General features: G+C 41.5%; 1 protein-coding gene across 8 annotated transcripts in view; it reads left to right on the top strand.

Moving 5' to 3' along the window:
- The window catches only part of TMEM241 (transmembrane protein 241), a 204686-nt gene that overhangs the window by 66482 nt on the left and 120738 nt on the right, over nt 1-17466 (top strand). For all 8 annotated transcript variants that reach the window (XR_003854780.1, XR_003854782.1, XR_003854781.1 and 5 more), the window contains one exon: nt 8368-8393. Coding sequence is in view for 3 of the 8 variants with exons in the window: in XM_029591130.1 (XP_029446990.1) it covers nt 8368-8393 (26 nt within the window). In the remaining 5 variants the exon portion in view is untranslated. The remainder of the gene's footprint in view (nt 1-8367; nt 8394-17466) is intronic.

The raw sequence follows: 17466 nt of genomic DNA, 5'->3' as shown, positions 1-17466 counted from the left end.
ATCCTTTTGTCCCATCCTGGATCTCAAAGGTGTCAACCGTTGTCTGTGGGTGACTCAATTTCACACGGAGACCTTGTGCTTGGTAATAGCCTTACAGTCGAGGGAATTTCTGACCTCGTTGGACCTGTCTGAAGCATATCTTCACATTCCCATTCAACTAGAGCATCAATGTTTTTTGTGGTTCACAGTTCTGGGATGCCATTATCAATTTAGGGCACTGCCTTTTGGTCTGGCTTGGGAGCTTACTGTCAGGATCTGACAATGCAAGGGTGCTGGGATGCAGAAGAGTCTCTCTTAAACAACAATAATTTGGAAGCCAGAGCAATCCAGCTGGCATGTTTGCAGCTTGACAGGCCTCAGGGTCAAGCAGTCCCGGATAATGTCGGACAACGCAATGACACTGGCTTTCATAAATCTGCAGGGAGGAACCAAGAGCCAACAAGTGTTGCAGGAGATAGATCAACTTGTAGACTGGGCCGAACTACATCTCCAGATGATCTCAGCCTCACAGCAGGAAAAGACAATGTAAAAGCAGACTTTCTCAGCAGGGAAAGTCTACACCCAGGAGAATGGGCGCTATCAAATGAGACGTTTCAACTGATTCTGGATTGCTGGGGTTTCCCGTTCTAGACTTGCTGGCTACTTCTCGCATTGCGAAAGCTCCACGATTCTTCAGTCACAGGAGAGATCAGATGTCATTAGGGATAGATACCTTGGTGCAGGAGTGTTCGGAAGACAAGTTTCTGTATGCCTTTCCTCCTCCGGCTTTGTTGGGCAGATTAGTCCGAACGATCGAGTACCACAGAGGGATGGTGCTCTTGGTTGCTCCAGATTGGCCCAGGAGACCATGGTATGCGGATCTATGGTGGCTTCTAGCAGAATCGCCCCTTCGGCTTCTGGTCCAAGGTTCTGTTGTGGCAAGGTCCTATTCTTCATGAAGATCCACTTGATTTTGTCTTTTGGTATGGCCCTTGAAAGGGCTCACTTGCTGAAACGTGAATACTCTTGAGGCAGTGATTTCCACTTTGCTAAGAGCTGGAAAGTTCTCCACTTCCTTGGCCTATGTGCGGGTTTTTGCAGTGTTTGAGGCCTGGTGTGAGGATTGAGGTACTCTTCCTTGTTCGGTCAAGATATTGCTAATTTTGGAATTTTTGCAAGATGGCTTAAATGAAGGCTTGGCCTTTCATTCCTTAAAAGTACAAGAAGTGGCTCTCGCCTGTTTCAGAGGTCAGGTGAATGGTGGATCTCTGTCAGCTCATCCTGATGTGGCCCATTTCCTAAAGGAGTGAAACATCTTCATCATCTTTTGCAGTTTCCGGTGCCCTTATGGAGACTCAATTTAGTATTGGATTTCTTAGCGGGCCCTATGTTTAGACAGATGCGTAACATGAGCTTGTGGTTACTGACCTTGAAAATGGTATTTCTAGTGGCAATTTGTTCTGCGCATAGGATTTCTGAACTGCAGGCCTTGTCTTGCCGGGAGCCATTCCTCTAGGTGACTCTAGGAGCGGTACAGCTGTATATTGTTCCTTCTTTCTACCGAAGGTGGTCACTGACTTTCACTTGAATTAGTCAATCTCCCTGCCCTCTCTGGACAAAGGGAAAGATGTGAGGAGTATAGTCTGTTGTAACCTTTGGATGTCAAGAGACATATTGTCCAGTATCTGGAGGTTACTTATCACCTGTTTGTTCTTCACAGCAGTACTAGTCAGGGAGAGCTGGCCTCGTGGACTACCATAGCTCGCTGGATTAGGATTAGGAAGTAGTCACAGCTGCATACATTGATGCTGGGAAGCTGTTACCTACTCAGATCAGGGCTTATTCCACTAGAGCTTAAGTAGTGTCACCGGGCGGAATTCAAATTGTTGTCTCCCGTCGACGTTTGCCAGGTATTATCTGGATGTGCAAGCCCAGGAGGCACAGCCTTTGCACGTGCAGTTTTGACTGGACCACGGGCAGCCTCTCGCCCTATTCAGGAGTATCTTGGGTACATCGCACTTGTTCTGGATTAATCTGACTGGACACTAAGAAATGAGAAATTACTACTAACCTGATAATTTCCTTTCCTTTTCTTTAGGACAGTCAGATGAATCCAGCTTCCCTCCCTTGGCTGCTGAATGATTGTATTATGGTCCTCCTCCATGGCTATGTGTTATAGGGATTACTGGTAAGTGTTCGTCCAGTCCCTAGATTAGTGTTAAAACATTCTTGTCTGAACTCAGTGTTGCCTGTTAGCTGAGTATTGAAATAATTGTTTGTTTGTTTAATTTTGCTAGTCGGTCCACAGTTGCTTTTGAAGAGAGCATTGGCAGGCTGATGTCACTGCAGGAGTGTATATACTGTGACATCAGTTTGCTCCGTCTCCATCTGCTGGTAGAGGTGCATAACTCACTTGTTCTGGATTTATCTGACTGTCCTAAAGAATATGAAATTATCAGGTAAGTAATAATTTCTCATTCCTCTCATCCCCCTCCATTTTTTCTGGTGCATTACTTCAAATGCCGACAAATTGGTTCTCTTTCTCTTCTGTGGCCCCCAGCACCAAAGTCTTTGATCCTGCTTAATTTGGTTGTTTTGAACATTTACATCCTCAGTCATATAAAATAGTGTTTTCCCAGGATAAGCCTATATTTAACTTACATATGGAATTGAGAGGATTTATTTCTTTGTATATGTGATCCATGATATTACAAATATTCAGGTATTATTAATTTTACTTTATTGACTGAGGAAGCCAGATAGTCAAATACCTTATCCTTACTTGGGTCACCGAGGCCTAGTGAGATAAAGTAACTTGCCCAAGGGCTCCTGTCAGCTCTACTATAGTATTGTAATAAAGACCTTGCTAATCTCTGAAACCCACTGGCGTGTATATAGAATACTTTGCCTCCACTAACACCTCCTTGTCGTTGCCTGTACTGTCTTGCCTGATCTACAGGCTTCCTGTTAGTCCTCAACTGCTGTAATTTCAAAATTGATCCTTCCCTATATATAATAATTATAAATAATTGTAATTTGTTCTGTAGAGTTTTCATAGTCAACACAAGCTTATTTACTAGGTAAAGAGGAGATATGGTAGAAACATTCAAATTTTTGTCAGGCTTCAATAAAGTACAACCCGGTGACATTTTCTATAGAAATGCAAATTCAAGACAAGGGGTCATGTTATGAATTTGGAAGGATCGAAACTACTGAGTGGGTGATAGGATAGATCCCTGGAATAACCCACCCGTTAAGTCAGTGGAAACCAAAACTGTAACAGAATTTTTAAACCTGCTTGGGACAGATGCAGGGAAAGTGGTAAGAACGGAGTTGAAAGATGCAAGGTACACGACATTGGGGAGGAGGTGAGGAGCCTGGGTACTGGTTTAAGCATGGGAACTTTGTATGCTCATTAACCTAGAATGGGAGAGAACCAGTGAAGAAGAGAACAAAAACTGATTTGGATAAGGAGTGATATCCTGCAGGCAGTCAGACTTGTATGGCTGACAGCAGGGATATTTTATCTTATTTATTTATTTAAAAATGTTTATATACCGCCTTTACAATTCAGAGAATTAATCAAAACGGTTTACAACCAAACACACACAATAACTGAAAAAATGATATAGCTAGAGCAGTGTAGATGGAAACAGCTAGGCAGACTGGGTGGGCCAGTTGGACTTTATCAGCAATTATCTACTCCTTTACTGTCTATTTGTGTGGTACAGCAGCAAAATATATAAATTGAAGCAACAGGCTTGACCCATCCTGCTGAGTTCTACTACTAATATCAGTAGCAATCTAGGATCCCGATATATGCCATGTTTTGTGGGGTTTCTTTCAAATTATCCTGAAACATTGTTTCCAATCAATTTAAATATGCTATCGCTGGTGCTTATCTTTAGCAGTTTTGTAAAACGAAGCAAACATTTAATCTTGCCTTTCCTCCACTGAAATTTTCAGGCAAATCATACAAATTATTTTTATCTTCATAGCTTCAATAATGAATTGTTCGTTGCAGTTCAAAAGTGTTCTGTCTTTAATCCTTAGCTTGTTCTTTTGAGACTTGTTATTGGTGACTTGGATGTCTTATATTTTGAGATCAGTCATTAGAGATGCCAGAATAATTTTTTATTTTTAGAAATATTCCCTGCAATTATTATTTTTACCACTTTTGTCATTGTCTAAATATATTATGCAATTATGAAATCCTCTTTAGTCTGTTGTCCTTAGGCCTGTCAGTGTGGTACACTAAGACAATAAAACCCTCAAATTTTACATCGGTGAAAAAAAATACAACAAGAGGCAAGGAATTACTAGACTGATATAAAACGTTACTTCAGTATACCAGAGCCTTCTTTTCATAAATGTTTCTTTCTCATTGTAACATCTCTGGTACCCTTTTTAATGCCGCTAGAGCTCTTACTTTTTTTTTTGCCTGGTAGTTGCTCATTTTTTCTTTTTCTTCCAGTTCAGTTGGAACCAGGATTGTGATCCTGACACACATAGCCTTCATTCACAACTCCTCGGGGACCCTTCTCCCTGTTTTAATAGTCTCCTACTTACTGTCCATCAGCAATAGACCTGAGACTGGGAGCCACGCAGCAGGGCTTCCTCCAGAAACCTGTACCATGGGCTCTAGATTGGCTGCCAGATATCATCCTTCATGATGACCATGACTCCTTCACACCCCTCACTCCCCACAGGGATGTGAACTCTGCTTCCACTGTATCCCAGCCCTGGCTAACTCAGGCGGAAGCAGAGGCGTTCCTAGGTACCTAAAAGATTCGTGGCACAGGTTTATAAGCCCTCTCTTCCCCCAAGATTTTGAGAATTAGACAACTCAATCATGGTCAGCAGCTTCCCGCCACCCGAACAATCCTATCAAAACACATAATTAGATATCACACTTTTACATCTGAAATGATCTTTTCTCTACTTTCCCATGCAGTTATTATCGGGGAATCATGTTGTACGATCTGTGACAGATGAACCACCTTGTTAGTTCAAGCCCGATGAGGGTCACGTGGCTCTTGCCGTACTTGCTTCTTACCAAATTCTGTCCATGCAGAAACAGGCCAATGGCATTTCTATAGGGAATCGGGCCAATGGCATTTCTATAGGGAATCGGGCACCCTAGGGTGAAACTTCAGCCTTGTGCTTCCCCCCCCTCCCTGACATCTGCTGGCTGAGGAAAGAGCAGGGAAAACATCAGCGGTGGCCACAGTTGCCAGCTGTGTGGTCCCGATACTGACAAGGAGGGCAATGGGGAAGGGAGCGGGCAATGGCCCAGTCAAGAAGAGAGATCTAGCAGGAAAGAGAGAGAGAGAGTGGATGCACTTTGGCCCAGCTGTCACTGATGGCAAGTGGCAAGGTAGACCCAGAAATATTGTGCCTTAAAAGTGAATTGGTAGCACCTGGAGATTTCTGAGACTTTGCTGCCCCCCCCCCCCCCCCCCCTAGATGTTGGCATTCTAGATGTCTGCCTAGTTTGTCTAAAGGAAGAACCAGCCCTCTGTCTCTAGACAGACAGACTTTCTGAACAAAGAAACCCCTGGCCAGTTTAAACCATCTTGTAAAATTACCACTAAAATTATTTGATTGCATCAATCAATAAAATTCTTCTATATGGGAGTGAAGTCTAGAGTCTTATACAGGAAAGGGCAGAATCCCAGTATAAATCCTGCACCTCGAGTACTACAATATCCTACATTCACAGAAACTTCACCCAACAAAGGCTGAATAGTTGAACTAAGACACTTCACCTTACCGACTAACTATAGAAAAATATTTGAATTTTGGTGTCGCTTCAGGAACATTGTGTAATAAAGCAAAATCCTGCAAAAAATATACTCAGAACCTATATCAAACCTGCCGTATCATAATACACTTAACGTCCAAACTCACAGTAACAACCCTATCCATGAAAAGGCAACACTGCAGATAGTGCACCAGGCTCTAACACATCAATACCCCTCCTATTAGGAAAACAGAACAAGTCAGGCTGCTGTAGATCCTTGCACAGAAACTACACACTAGCAGAATACTTCACCTCGGTCACACATGCAGAGCGCAGATGGATTAACACCAAATACAGAATAGAGAGGCTATAAAGTATAAAAAGAAATGTGCAGACAAAACCTGATCTGACCAAGGCATATAAAACATCCATCATAGTAGTTAAACCATACAAATAAACAGAATAAATATTTATAAACAGCTGACAAACAGAATAACCTCTATTAATTAAAAAAAACACTTAATTTCCCAAACACCAATAAAATATTTCAAAACAGACACAACCTATAACACCTAATAATTATAAGTAATAGGGATTTAAAAAAAATCACCCACACCCCATAGCTGGGGACTTTTTATTTCAAGTCACCCTAGATTTCTAGCATGTACTTCAAATTCTGGGTTTTGTTTTTTTTCCTGCTCTTGATTACTGCAGCTCTTTTTACTGTGGGTTACTGACCAGCTTTATCTCGGATCCCTCCAGATTGTACAGATTGCTGCTGCACAGATCCTTACAAGTTCAAGGCTATGAAATCTTATCTTCTTGGTCCTTTGCTCATTGCACTGGCTCCCTATCCATTGGCGAGTGAAATTTATAATCCTGAATCTATTACACAAACTTCTTAATCACTCAGATACCCCTTAGATTAACTCCAAGCTAAGGATTTATGGTCCTCTGAGGGCCTTAAGATCTGCTAATCAGGTACCCAAAATGTGTTTTGCGCACCTTACTGTGACTAGTGACCGAGCTTTCTCAGTTGCTTGTCCTTTGCTTTGGAACTTGCTTCCTGGTCATCTCGGGCATGATGCCTCGGCCTTCAACAAGTTCATGAAGACACTCCTACGTAGAGATGACTATGGCCTGACAGACTAATCATCCTCGCTGAGCCAGTTTCCCTTTGCTGGGCACTGTTGATTACACTTTCAGTTTCTGTATCATTTTTATGTCTTTAGTTTTTTGTTGAAAGATTTATTTTTATTTTAACTGTTCCCTGCCTCGAACTTTGGAGGGTGAGGGGAGCTGTAAATTAAACAGTAAACATAGTCATTGATTAATAGGGGAGGGATAGAGAGGCGCTCAGACTTTATCCTCTTTCATTCTCACACGCACACGCGCTCTCTCTCTCTCTGTTTCTCTCCGGGCCTCGCCTTATTTTCCTTGGCTACCGGTGAGACGGGTGCTGCCAGCGGATGAAGAATCTGAGACCCTGGGCACGGGCCCTGTGTGCCCATAACTGGGTGGAAGACCCAGTCCAAGAATCCGAGACTCTCCGAATGGATGCACCCTGCACGTGCCACTGGGCCAGGCCTCCCAGCTCTGACACTTCCACATTCTTATTGCAGGAAACTGCCTACCTCTCCCCGAGCCTCCTGCTGACAACTGCTGCTGCTGCTCCTGATCTGTCTCTCCCCAAACTTCCTGCTGAGGCCTCCATCCCATGGCACCAATGTCTTGCAATCCAGCCCACTGCTTCTACTACCACCTCCTTTTTTTTTTTTTTTCTTTCCCCTGCAGTCTCCTCTACTACTGTTGCAGCTGTATTCACATGGCTCATGTTGAGTAGAGCTATGCTGTGACAGCAGCGGGGGAGGTGCTCGTTGGTCAGATATCTAATTAAATGGAAAGGATGCACCATGAGGGAGGGATGAGTGGGAGAAAGGAGCAGAGCTAGGAATAGAAAGAGGAGGAACACAATAGAGGGAGGAATGAGAAGACAGATTCCCAGAAAAAAAAGAAAAGCAGAGAAATGGAAGATTGGAAGAAAAACTGGAGGGGGGAGAGATGGTAGACCCAAGACCTAGCAGTATAAGCAGATGAGAAGAGAAAAAGAGCCTTTAGAAAGTGTGGAGGAAGGAGAGAGAAGTAAGAAAGTGGATTAAGAGAAAACAGGAAGAAATGAGGAAAATTAAAAGAAATGGGATGCATAGTTTTCATTTGCAAAACTGTTTAAAAGTTATAACACTGTTTTCAATAAAAACTTGCTTTTCATGCACATGAAATATTGAACAATTGCTTGTAAGCTTACAACAGAGCAGCCACGAAGCCTATTCCTGGGCAAGAGATTGGGGGAGGGGTATCCTTGGTTATGGTGTAGAAACACTGCAAATTGTACCGGCCCAGGGCTACAAAACCAACAGTCACTCTCCAAGGATGAAAAGCGAGCTGTTTGGCTCTTCTCCCTCTGATTGTGGCTGGTGACACAGTTCTGGCCTCCCTGCTTCTGCCCCCAAAGGGCGCACACAGAAAAGAAATATATATCTACTGAATACCATTTTCTCAAAGCTGCTGCACTGAAAATGCTTGTTTACCTATTTTGTAGAGGTCATTAATATGGAAAATTAATTTTAAATTTTGTTTTCTTGCAGCATATATCTTTGATAAAAATATGGAGGTAAGCCAGTCTTTTAACTCTTCCTCAATGCCATGTTTTTAAAAATCTTTTAATTTTTGTCTCTCCTGTAGTCTTCCATGTACAAACACTCTTTGCCTCAGATAACATACCTGAGCAACTATGGAGCTCTTTGCCAGCCGAGGGCTGAAAGGGCAGAGCCTTTCATGTGCACCATCCATGTCACTCACTCACAGTAGTGGCAGCCATCTTCCCTCAGGCCTGAACATTCCATCTCTGTGGTATGACCAGGCCTGACTGACCCTGACAGTTTGGGGATGGGGTGGAGTGGGGAAGGATGGTTGGCTTGAATCTGGATTCCCTGCGCCATGGCACTGTCTGCGTGGTGGGGCTGGCTCTTAAATTCCCCTTGCTATTCGACAAACATTGAGGAAGGGAGTGGAAGCCCTTCTAGTATCCTTCCTGTGTGGTGATGAGTTCCAGCAGTTTATCTGAATGGTCTTCTATGCGGTTGACTAGATAGAAAGCTGAATGACTGAACTACTGTTTCGGTTAGTATGAAATGCTCTTTGGTGTGGATACTGTGTTACTCCACCTATTTCTGTAGAAATAAAGTTCAACTAAGAAAAGCTGGCAGTAGGCAATGCCTTTTTATTGACCTAAATCATCATAGAAGTAAAGGTTAACAAGTCATCATGTTAGTGCAGAGAGGGTTAAGGATGATATATCTGAATAAATAAGAAAACTGGAGATAGAAATACATAAGCAATGTTTGTTTTAAAAAAAATAGTTGTAAAGTGCATATGATATGTTTAGAGAGGGGTGAGAAATTATCTTACTTTCTCACCTCTTTAAAAACATCCTTCTTCATCCTTTGTTTTCAAAGCTATAAAAAGAATTTTAAAATAAAACATTGCTGTTGTAAGTGTTAGAATTTTTCTTCTCCGATACCGTCTGACCCAATCTGCTTGTTCAGGGTCAGAACTAGGTGTGTGCAGTGGGGACCCTCATACCTACAAGAGAAACATTTACTGTGAAGCAAAAATGACTCAACTTTTTCTGTGGCAGCATGCAATGATTCTTTACTTGGGAAACCAGGAGAGAAAAATAATAAACACATATGCACAGTTACTTGGTTCTGTACAGTGATTGTGGTGGTGGGACTTGACACAATAGGCTGAGAGGAAGATGGAAACTCAGCTCACTAGAACAGGTTACATCCTATCTAGATGCCCCTGCAGACTCTTCCCATAAAGTTCAGGTTCCATAGCCTGGGAATGTTAACCTATTGCTATCTGGTCTGAATGATGACCACCTGCTATCGGTCCTCCAACAATAATCTATCTACAGTTCACTTGTATATTCAGGTACCATCCTGACTTCATTTTGCATTGACCTTAAAGGAGCATAACTCTCAAAAGTGATGCAAAAATGTATTAAGTCCAATATAAAAATATCACCTCTACAGCTTTGTTATACTTTCCTTTCTGTAAAGGAAATGCAAGGCATCTGTGGTATGACACAGGTTCTCTTCTGTCAGGAAGCATTTGGCTCTTTTACATGCTTCTTACTCTGGAAAAAAGAAATCATTCCCTTGCAATTTTTACAAATAACAGTACGAGCAATATCTACATAAAACCTGTGTGTAAGCAGGTATTGAACCCTTCAGATTAGCACCAAGGTTTGTTGACCAAGTTATTCATGTTGGTATTTATCTTAAGAGAAATTAAATTCCAGAAATCAGTATATAAATAGAAGTCAAAGCCTGCATTATTATATGCACTATTTCCTTTGGTAAACATCCTCTGTTAATGCATGTTAACCTTTATGAGGGTATGTAGGAAGCAGCAAGTCCTGGCACTGTCAAATGAACCAGGAACGCTTAAGGAAAAGAAATGAGTGCAGCCAACAGTGAAATAACGCTGAGGTCTCCAACCATAAAATGTTGTTTTAAAAAAAAAAAAAATGTTGGCATGTGGATTGTTAGCACCTTCACCCAGTGTAACCAGAGTCATACGTGTGTGGCTGTTCTGTTGATTTTGTTCTCTAACTGTTTCACTTCGTTTTCCTTTTCTGCAATGACAAAAAATCAAGGAACCCAGGGCACATAGTGTGGTATGAATATGGGCGGATTGCAGGAAAATATCAGCCCGGGCTGATTTTTCAAAACCAGCCTACAGGATTCTGTCTGACTCCCGTGTGCACTTTCCCTACAGTGTGTGTGCGTGCTTCAACAGCTCCCAAAAGCAAGCCAAGCTGACTCTTGATAGGTCCATCATATGAGCTGGAACCTGGCAGAACTGAGCCAAAAAATCTCCAACATAAGTTTCACTTTTCCTAAATAACAGGTCGATACAGTACAGTGTGCTCCGGTGGAGCGCACTGTTACCCCGGGTTTGGACGCGCGTTTTCGACGCGCTAGCTTTACCCCTTATTCAGTAAGGGGTAATAGCGAGTCGAAAATGCGCGTCCAACCCCCCCCGAAACTAATAGCGCCCGTAACATGCAAATGCATGTTGATGGCCCTATTTGTTATTCCCACGCAATACAGAAAGTAAAATGTGCAGCCAAGCCGCACATTTTACTTTCAGAAATTAATGCCTGCCCAAAGGCTGGCGTTCATTTCTGCCGGCACCGGGAAAGGGTACAGAAAAGCAGAAAAAAACTGCTTTTTTGTATACCCTCTGACTTAATATCATAGCGATTTTAAGTCTGAGGCCCCAAAATTAAAAACAAAAAAATTAAAAACAAAAATTTTAAATCGGCCAGTGGTCTGCAGGTTGGAAAATGGACGCTCAATTTAGCCGGTGTCTGTTTTCTGAACCTGTGGCTGTCAGCAGGCTCGAGAACAGACGCCAGAAAAATTGAGTGTCTGCTGTCAAAACCGCTGACAGCCGCCGCTCCTGTCAAAAAGGAGGCACTAGGGACACGCTCGTGTCCCTAGTGCCTCTTTTTACCGCAGGTCCTAATTTGCATCTTTTTTCCCCCCTGAATCGCATGCACGCTTTCTCACGACTTTTGCTGAATCTGCCCGTAATTAAGTAGTAGAACATACCCTAGATCAGGGGTAAGCAAACTGAGTTGAGGTCCTCCATTCATCCATGCAATCAGTTGGTCCCCTCCCCCCACAAGTTTGGCTTCATCTCATATACATATCTTGGATTCCTGGGCTGATTTTAGTCTCTTGAATCAGTTGCTAATTACAGTAATGGGACAAGCACACTGCCAGCAAGATGTTTCACACAGACAGTCTTGCTCTCTATGTGTGGGTGTGTCTTTTGTCTGAGAGGAGAATGTTTGTTTGTATTTGTCTGTGCAGAAAGGAAGACCATATACATTGTGACACAAAATGTGTGAGTGAATGGGAAAAGCCATTGACCCAAAGCAGTACAGCTCCAGATGGAATCCTGCTTTCCCAAATATAATATGGTAAACCTTGCATTCCAAAACAGCACTAATTCCCAGCATTCAAACAGTAACAGCCCTACCTATGAAAAAGCACCAATGCAAACATTACACCAGGCCCTAAAACACCAATACACCTCCTACTAGAAAAATAGAACAAGCCAGGTTACTATAGATCCCTAATCAAAAACTACACACTAACAGAATACCTCATCTCTGTTACATATGCTAAACAGACAGATCCTCACTAAATACAGAAGAAATTATAAAATATAAATAGAAACATGGAGACCAAAACTGAAGTGGAAATCACAACAAGCCAGACTCTCTGTATACAGTGAACAATGGAAAAATGGAATCGCCATCATTCCTCATAAAACAATATTATCAATACATATAAAAATTGTCATAATAATAAAACCATATTAACAAAAATATTTCAAAACAATTGAGTAGATCATCCAATAATTAAAAACTCAAATTTTAAAACATTTCCTAAACACCAATAAAATATTTTGAAATAGCAGGTATATCAAAACTCAATAATTAAAATTAGTAAGTAAAAAAAAAAAAAAAAGTCCCCACTCTCCAGTTACCCTGAGATTGTCTTGTATTAGTCGAGGGTAGAGAGGTGTGCTCAAACTTTCTCTTCTTTCTTTTTTTTTTTTTCAAATACTTTTTATTAACAGGGAAGCAGTAAACAAAATACCAAACAGGCACTTGAAATATATAACAAAAGGTGAAATCCCACCATCTATAATGACATATCCACAATGAAGTCCCACTATACCGCCCTTCCCTGATTTTTCCTTTTTCCACCAGAACCCCCCTCCCCCTCCACACACACCACAGTCAGCCCACACTCACACCTTAATCATCCCTCCCCCCTTCATTGAATGACTATTGCAGAGTATAACCATTAAGGCGCAATCCATCTTGCAGAGATTTGGAGAAGGCACTGAAACAAGTGGCCCAGCAGGCACAGTAAATTTTGTCCGGCCACCGCTTGCCAGCCAAAAAATACAGTCTTTCTAATTGTGCTAGGGAGGCCATCCTGCCAAACCAAGCATCGATCGTGGGCACGGCTAATGGCTCTGTCCAAACGGCTAGAATAGTCCGGCAGGCCATCATAACAGCCACCTGCTCAAATCCAGCCTTGGGTCGGCTGCCGGGCAAAAGTCTAAGCGATGCACAGGTGAGTACCATACAGCCGGTGACACTGAGAGGAACACCAATACAGGTCCACACCGCCTGCCAAAAGGGTCGGAGTAGCGGACAGTCAACCAGCCGGTGAAGCAGTGTACCATCTGCAGTACCACATTTTGTGCAGCAAGGGGACGTAACTAGTTTCATTTTAAACCGGCGGACATCATTATAATAAAGGCAGAGCAGAGTTTTAAACTGTAGCTCTCTCTAATATAAACACATTCTCTAACGCACATTCATTCTCACACACTTGCTTTTACACATACTCCCTCATACACCCATGCGCATGCGCACACATGCTCGTTCACACATACATGTTCACACATGCTGCGTGACTCATGTACTCACGTATGCTCACTGGCTTACATGTGCGCACACACACACACACACACACTCTGACTTACCAATTTCTCATACAGTCACAGATGCGGTCTCTGGCTCACATGGTTTCTCATATGCTCCCTCACACGTTCTCAAATTAGAGTAGCAAATCAGCCAGACCAGATGGTATACATTCCAGAGTTCTGAAAGAACTAAAACATGAAATTGCAGATCTGATACTAGTATTTTATAATCTATCATTGGGATCATCCGCTATGCCTGAACACTGGAGAGTGGCCAGTGTATCTCTAATCTTTAAAGAGGGCTCCAGGGTTGATCCAGGAAACTATAGACCACGGAGTCTGAGTTCAGGGCCAGGAAAAATTGTGGAAACTATTCTAAAGAAAAAAAAATCACAGAACATATAGAAAGACATGGTTTAATGAGACACAGCCAGCATGCATTCACGTAACTGAAATCTTACCTTACCAATATACTAAACATTTTTGAAAGGGTTAATAAACATGTAGATAGTGGTGAGTCAGTGGATGTAGTATATTTGGATTTTTATAAGGCATTTGGCAAAGTGCCCCATGTAAGACTCCTGAGAAAATTAAAAAGTCATGGACTAGGTGGCAATGCCCTGTTGTGGATTGCAAACTTATTAAAAGGTAAGAAACCGAGAGTAAGACTAAATGATCAGTTTTCTCAGTGGAGATGCGAAAACAGTGGCGTGCTTCAGGGATCTGTAGTGGGATTGGTGCTTTTTAATACATTTTATAAATGATTTGGAAAAGGTAACAATGAGTCAAGAGATCAAATTTGCAGATGCTATAAAATTAGTCCAAGTTGCTAAATCACAAGTGGATTGTGAAAACTTGCAGGAGGATCTTGCGAGACTGGAAGACTGGGCATTTAAATGGCAGATGATTTTTAATGTGGACAAGTGTAAAATGGTGCACATGAGGAAAAGTAACCCTCACTGTGGCTACACAATGTTAGGTTCCATATTAAGAGTTACCATCCAGGAAAAGGATCTGGGTGTCAATTCAGTGTGAGGCGGTGGTCAAAAAAGTAAATAGAAGTTTAGGAATTATTAGGGAAGGAATGGAGAATAAAATGGCAAATGTCATAATGCCCCTGTATTGTTCCATGGTGAGGCCACACTTAGAATACTGTGTGCAGTTCTGGTCTCTGCATTTCAAAAAAAGATATAGTTGCATTGGAAAAGTTACAGAGAAGGGCAACCAAAATGGTAAAGGCTAAAGAGGTTGAATCTGTTCAACATCTGAGTGGGGGATATGATAGAAGTCTACAAAATCATGAGTGGAATAGAATGGGTAAATGTAAATTGGTTATTTACTCTTAAAAAAAAAAAAAATACAAGGAGTAGGTAGGCCCTATATGAAGTTAGTAAGTAGTACATTCAAAACAAATCAGAAAAAATTATTTTTCACGCAATGCACGATTAAGCTCTGACAATCATTACCAGAGGATGTCGTTAAGGCAGTTAATGTAGCTGGGTTTAAAAAAGATTTGGACAAATTCCTGGAGGAGAAATCAAACTGTTACTAATCAAGTAGACTTAAGAAATGGCCATTACTTATCACTGCGTAATAGCAACATGGGATCTGTTTACTGTTTGGCATATTGCCAGGTACTTGTGACCTGGATTGGCCATTGTTGGAAGCAGGATAATGGACCCTCTGTCTGATCCAGTATGGCAAATTCTTATGTTGTAATGTATGTAAAGTACAGCATTTATAGAAGAAATGACCTTGGATTTATAGCATGAAATGTGTAACAAGAGATAAAATCATTTTTTTCTGTGGTAACTTCTTAACTTGGCAGTTTTTTGACAGACGACAGCTGACCAATTATAGTTACTGACTGAAAATTTGGCTCAGGGATCCCCCAGTCAATGCCCTAAATGTTTAAAATTTTAGGAGCCTGAACTTTGGAGTTGCATCACAATGTTGAAAGTCTGTGTAACCAGTTACCCCCAAACCCCATTTGAAGGTTAAAGGATCCACAGAAAACATGTTGTAAATGAGCTTGAAGCCACACAGCTGTCTTCTTCAGATGTTCTTTTGGTCCTTTAAAACAGGAGTTCTCCCCCTAGTCCTCGGGACACATCTCACCAGTCAGGTTTTCAGGATTTCCACAATGAATATGCATATGAGAGATTTGCATATATATCTCACACATGGTCATCGGGGATATCCTGAAAACAGGACTGGCTAGGTATGTCCAAGAAGTGAGTGAAGAACCCTGCTTAAAAGGTATTGCAACTTTGAAAACGCCGGTTTCCTCTAGGACTAATATGGCTGCTAGGCCATGCCACACAGGAAAGATAATTTTAAGATCTTGACTGGCATTAATATTATTTAATGCCAGTCTTTAGATTTTGAGATCTGATGAAAATCCCTGCAATGAAAGACCTTTTGTGTTTCTGATACCAGAAGTTCAGGTTTTTTTTTTTTAGTATTGTTGACTCTGAGACGTCAGACAGCCATCATGATTCTTTAATCCAAGTGGGAAATATTAAAAAAAGACATTATTCATCTAGGGGAAAAATTAGATTTTTAATGTTCACTAAAATAAGTCAACTCACAAACTATATTTTCTAATTAAAAGGCTTTTTCATGCACTATAACTGTTGATCTGGTTTTTCTGTGTAAAAAGGTTCTTACGGCTGGGAATGCCTCTTGCATGTAAATGACCATTTACAAGCTGTCTGTGTCATTTAATATAATTAGAGCAGTTTGATAGTATGCCAATTTTTTTTTCACTTATCCAGAGGCCACCTCAGCAGGAAGGCAGTAGTATAGGATGTCAGCGATCCTGGATTACACTGTGTAGTCATCTATCCAAGAAGTATCAATATATTACTTCAGTGTATACTCCTGAGGAATTCTGTGCCTAAAAAAATACAAATTTTGCACATAGTATTTTAAAATTCTGCGTATTTAACTTGTCAGCTAACAAATATAGTCACTGAGTAATTGAAACTGATATGCAGGGGAAAGAAATTACTATGACGCAATGTTTTTATGGTGCAGGAGTAACATTGTTAGTCATCCCCATCAGCCTCTTCCCCAGCCCTTCATCTTCTCTCTCCCTTGCCACCCCACACAATCTCTTCCCCCCCCCCCCAGCATCTCTCCTTCTCAACTCTCTCATCCTCTCTCTCCTTTTCTATGTCATTCTCTAACCTCATTCTCTCAGCCTCCCCTAGCTCCTTTCTTCTTCACCCCCACCATCATTTCTCTTACCCAGCCTCTCTATGCCTCTCCCCTCCCACCTGTTAACACTTATTTCCAGTCATAGCTGTCAGTAATTGCTAGCTAGCCCTCCTCCATTAAATTTAATCTCCTTTGCTGCTTCTGTCCCAATCCCATGGCCCTATCTTGCCACCTTCACCTCTATCCCAGGCCATGTGGTGTGATGCAGCCACTAGCATGGGTGCTGTAGCCATGATCCTTGCTCCATCAGGGCCCAGGTGTGGCCAAATTCTGCACATACTGACTTCAAATTCTGGTGGGTAGGGGAATTGTGCACCAGTTCTGTATTGCACAGTAATAAGAATGTTTACATTCTAGAATATATTATTGCAATTATGAAATTGTTTATTATTTTTAAAAATTATAAAATAAATATAGATTCTAATGGAAAAACTCTTCATAATGGGAAGATAAATATTTGTCCTACTACTGCTGCTACTACTTCATATTTCTATAGTGCTATGTGACATATGCAGCGCTGTATGCTTAAAATACCTTTTCCAGGATGGTAAAAAATAAAATGTTGAACATCAAGATGAGAGATTTTTCTAACCCTTTATCTTGATATTTTCTTCTTTGCTAAAAAATATTAGTTGCTAGCTGAAATTCTTGTCAAACATGGCAGGACTTTATAGTATGGCGAGTTCATAGTATACTATATAAATCGATTTAGGATAGAGCTCGTCTGTGTATGTTGTATGAGTGGGATAGAAGTTGTTAGTGTATTACACATACACTAAGTGAGGAAGGGAGGCTGTGTAGGTGTGAAGCCCCTCTGCTATCTGGCATTAATGGCCACTCATGCATCTATGTTCTTACTGCCACTTCCCTTCTCCCCTTCATGTGAAAGAAAACAGCCAATTGCTACCACAGTTCAGAGCCATAATGCATTTTATATG

This window comes from Rhinatrema bivittatum, chromosome 2, assembly GCF_901001135.1.
Source record: "Rhinatrema bivittatum chromosome 2, aRhiBiv1.1, whole genome shotgun sequence".
Taxonomy (NCBI): Eukaryota; Metazoa; Chordata; class Amphibia; order Gymnophiona; family Rhinatrematidae; genus Rhinatrema; species Rhinatrema bivittatum.
The sequence above is the reverse complement of the archived record's forward strand: the minus strand, read 5'-3'. Positions and strand labels throughout refer to the sequence as shown.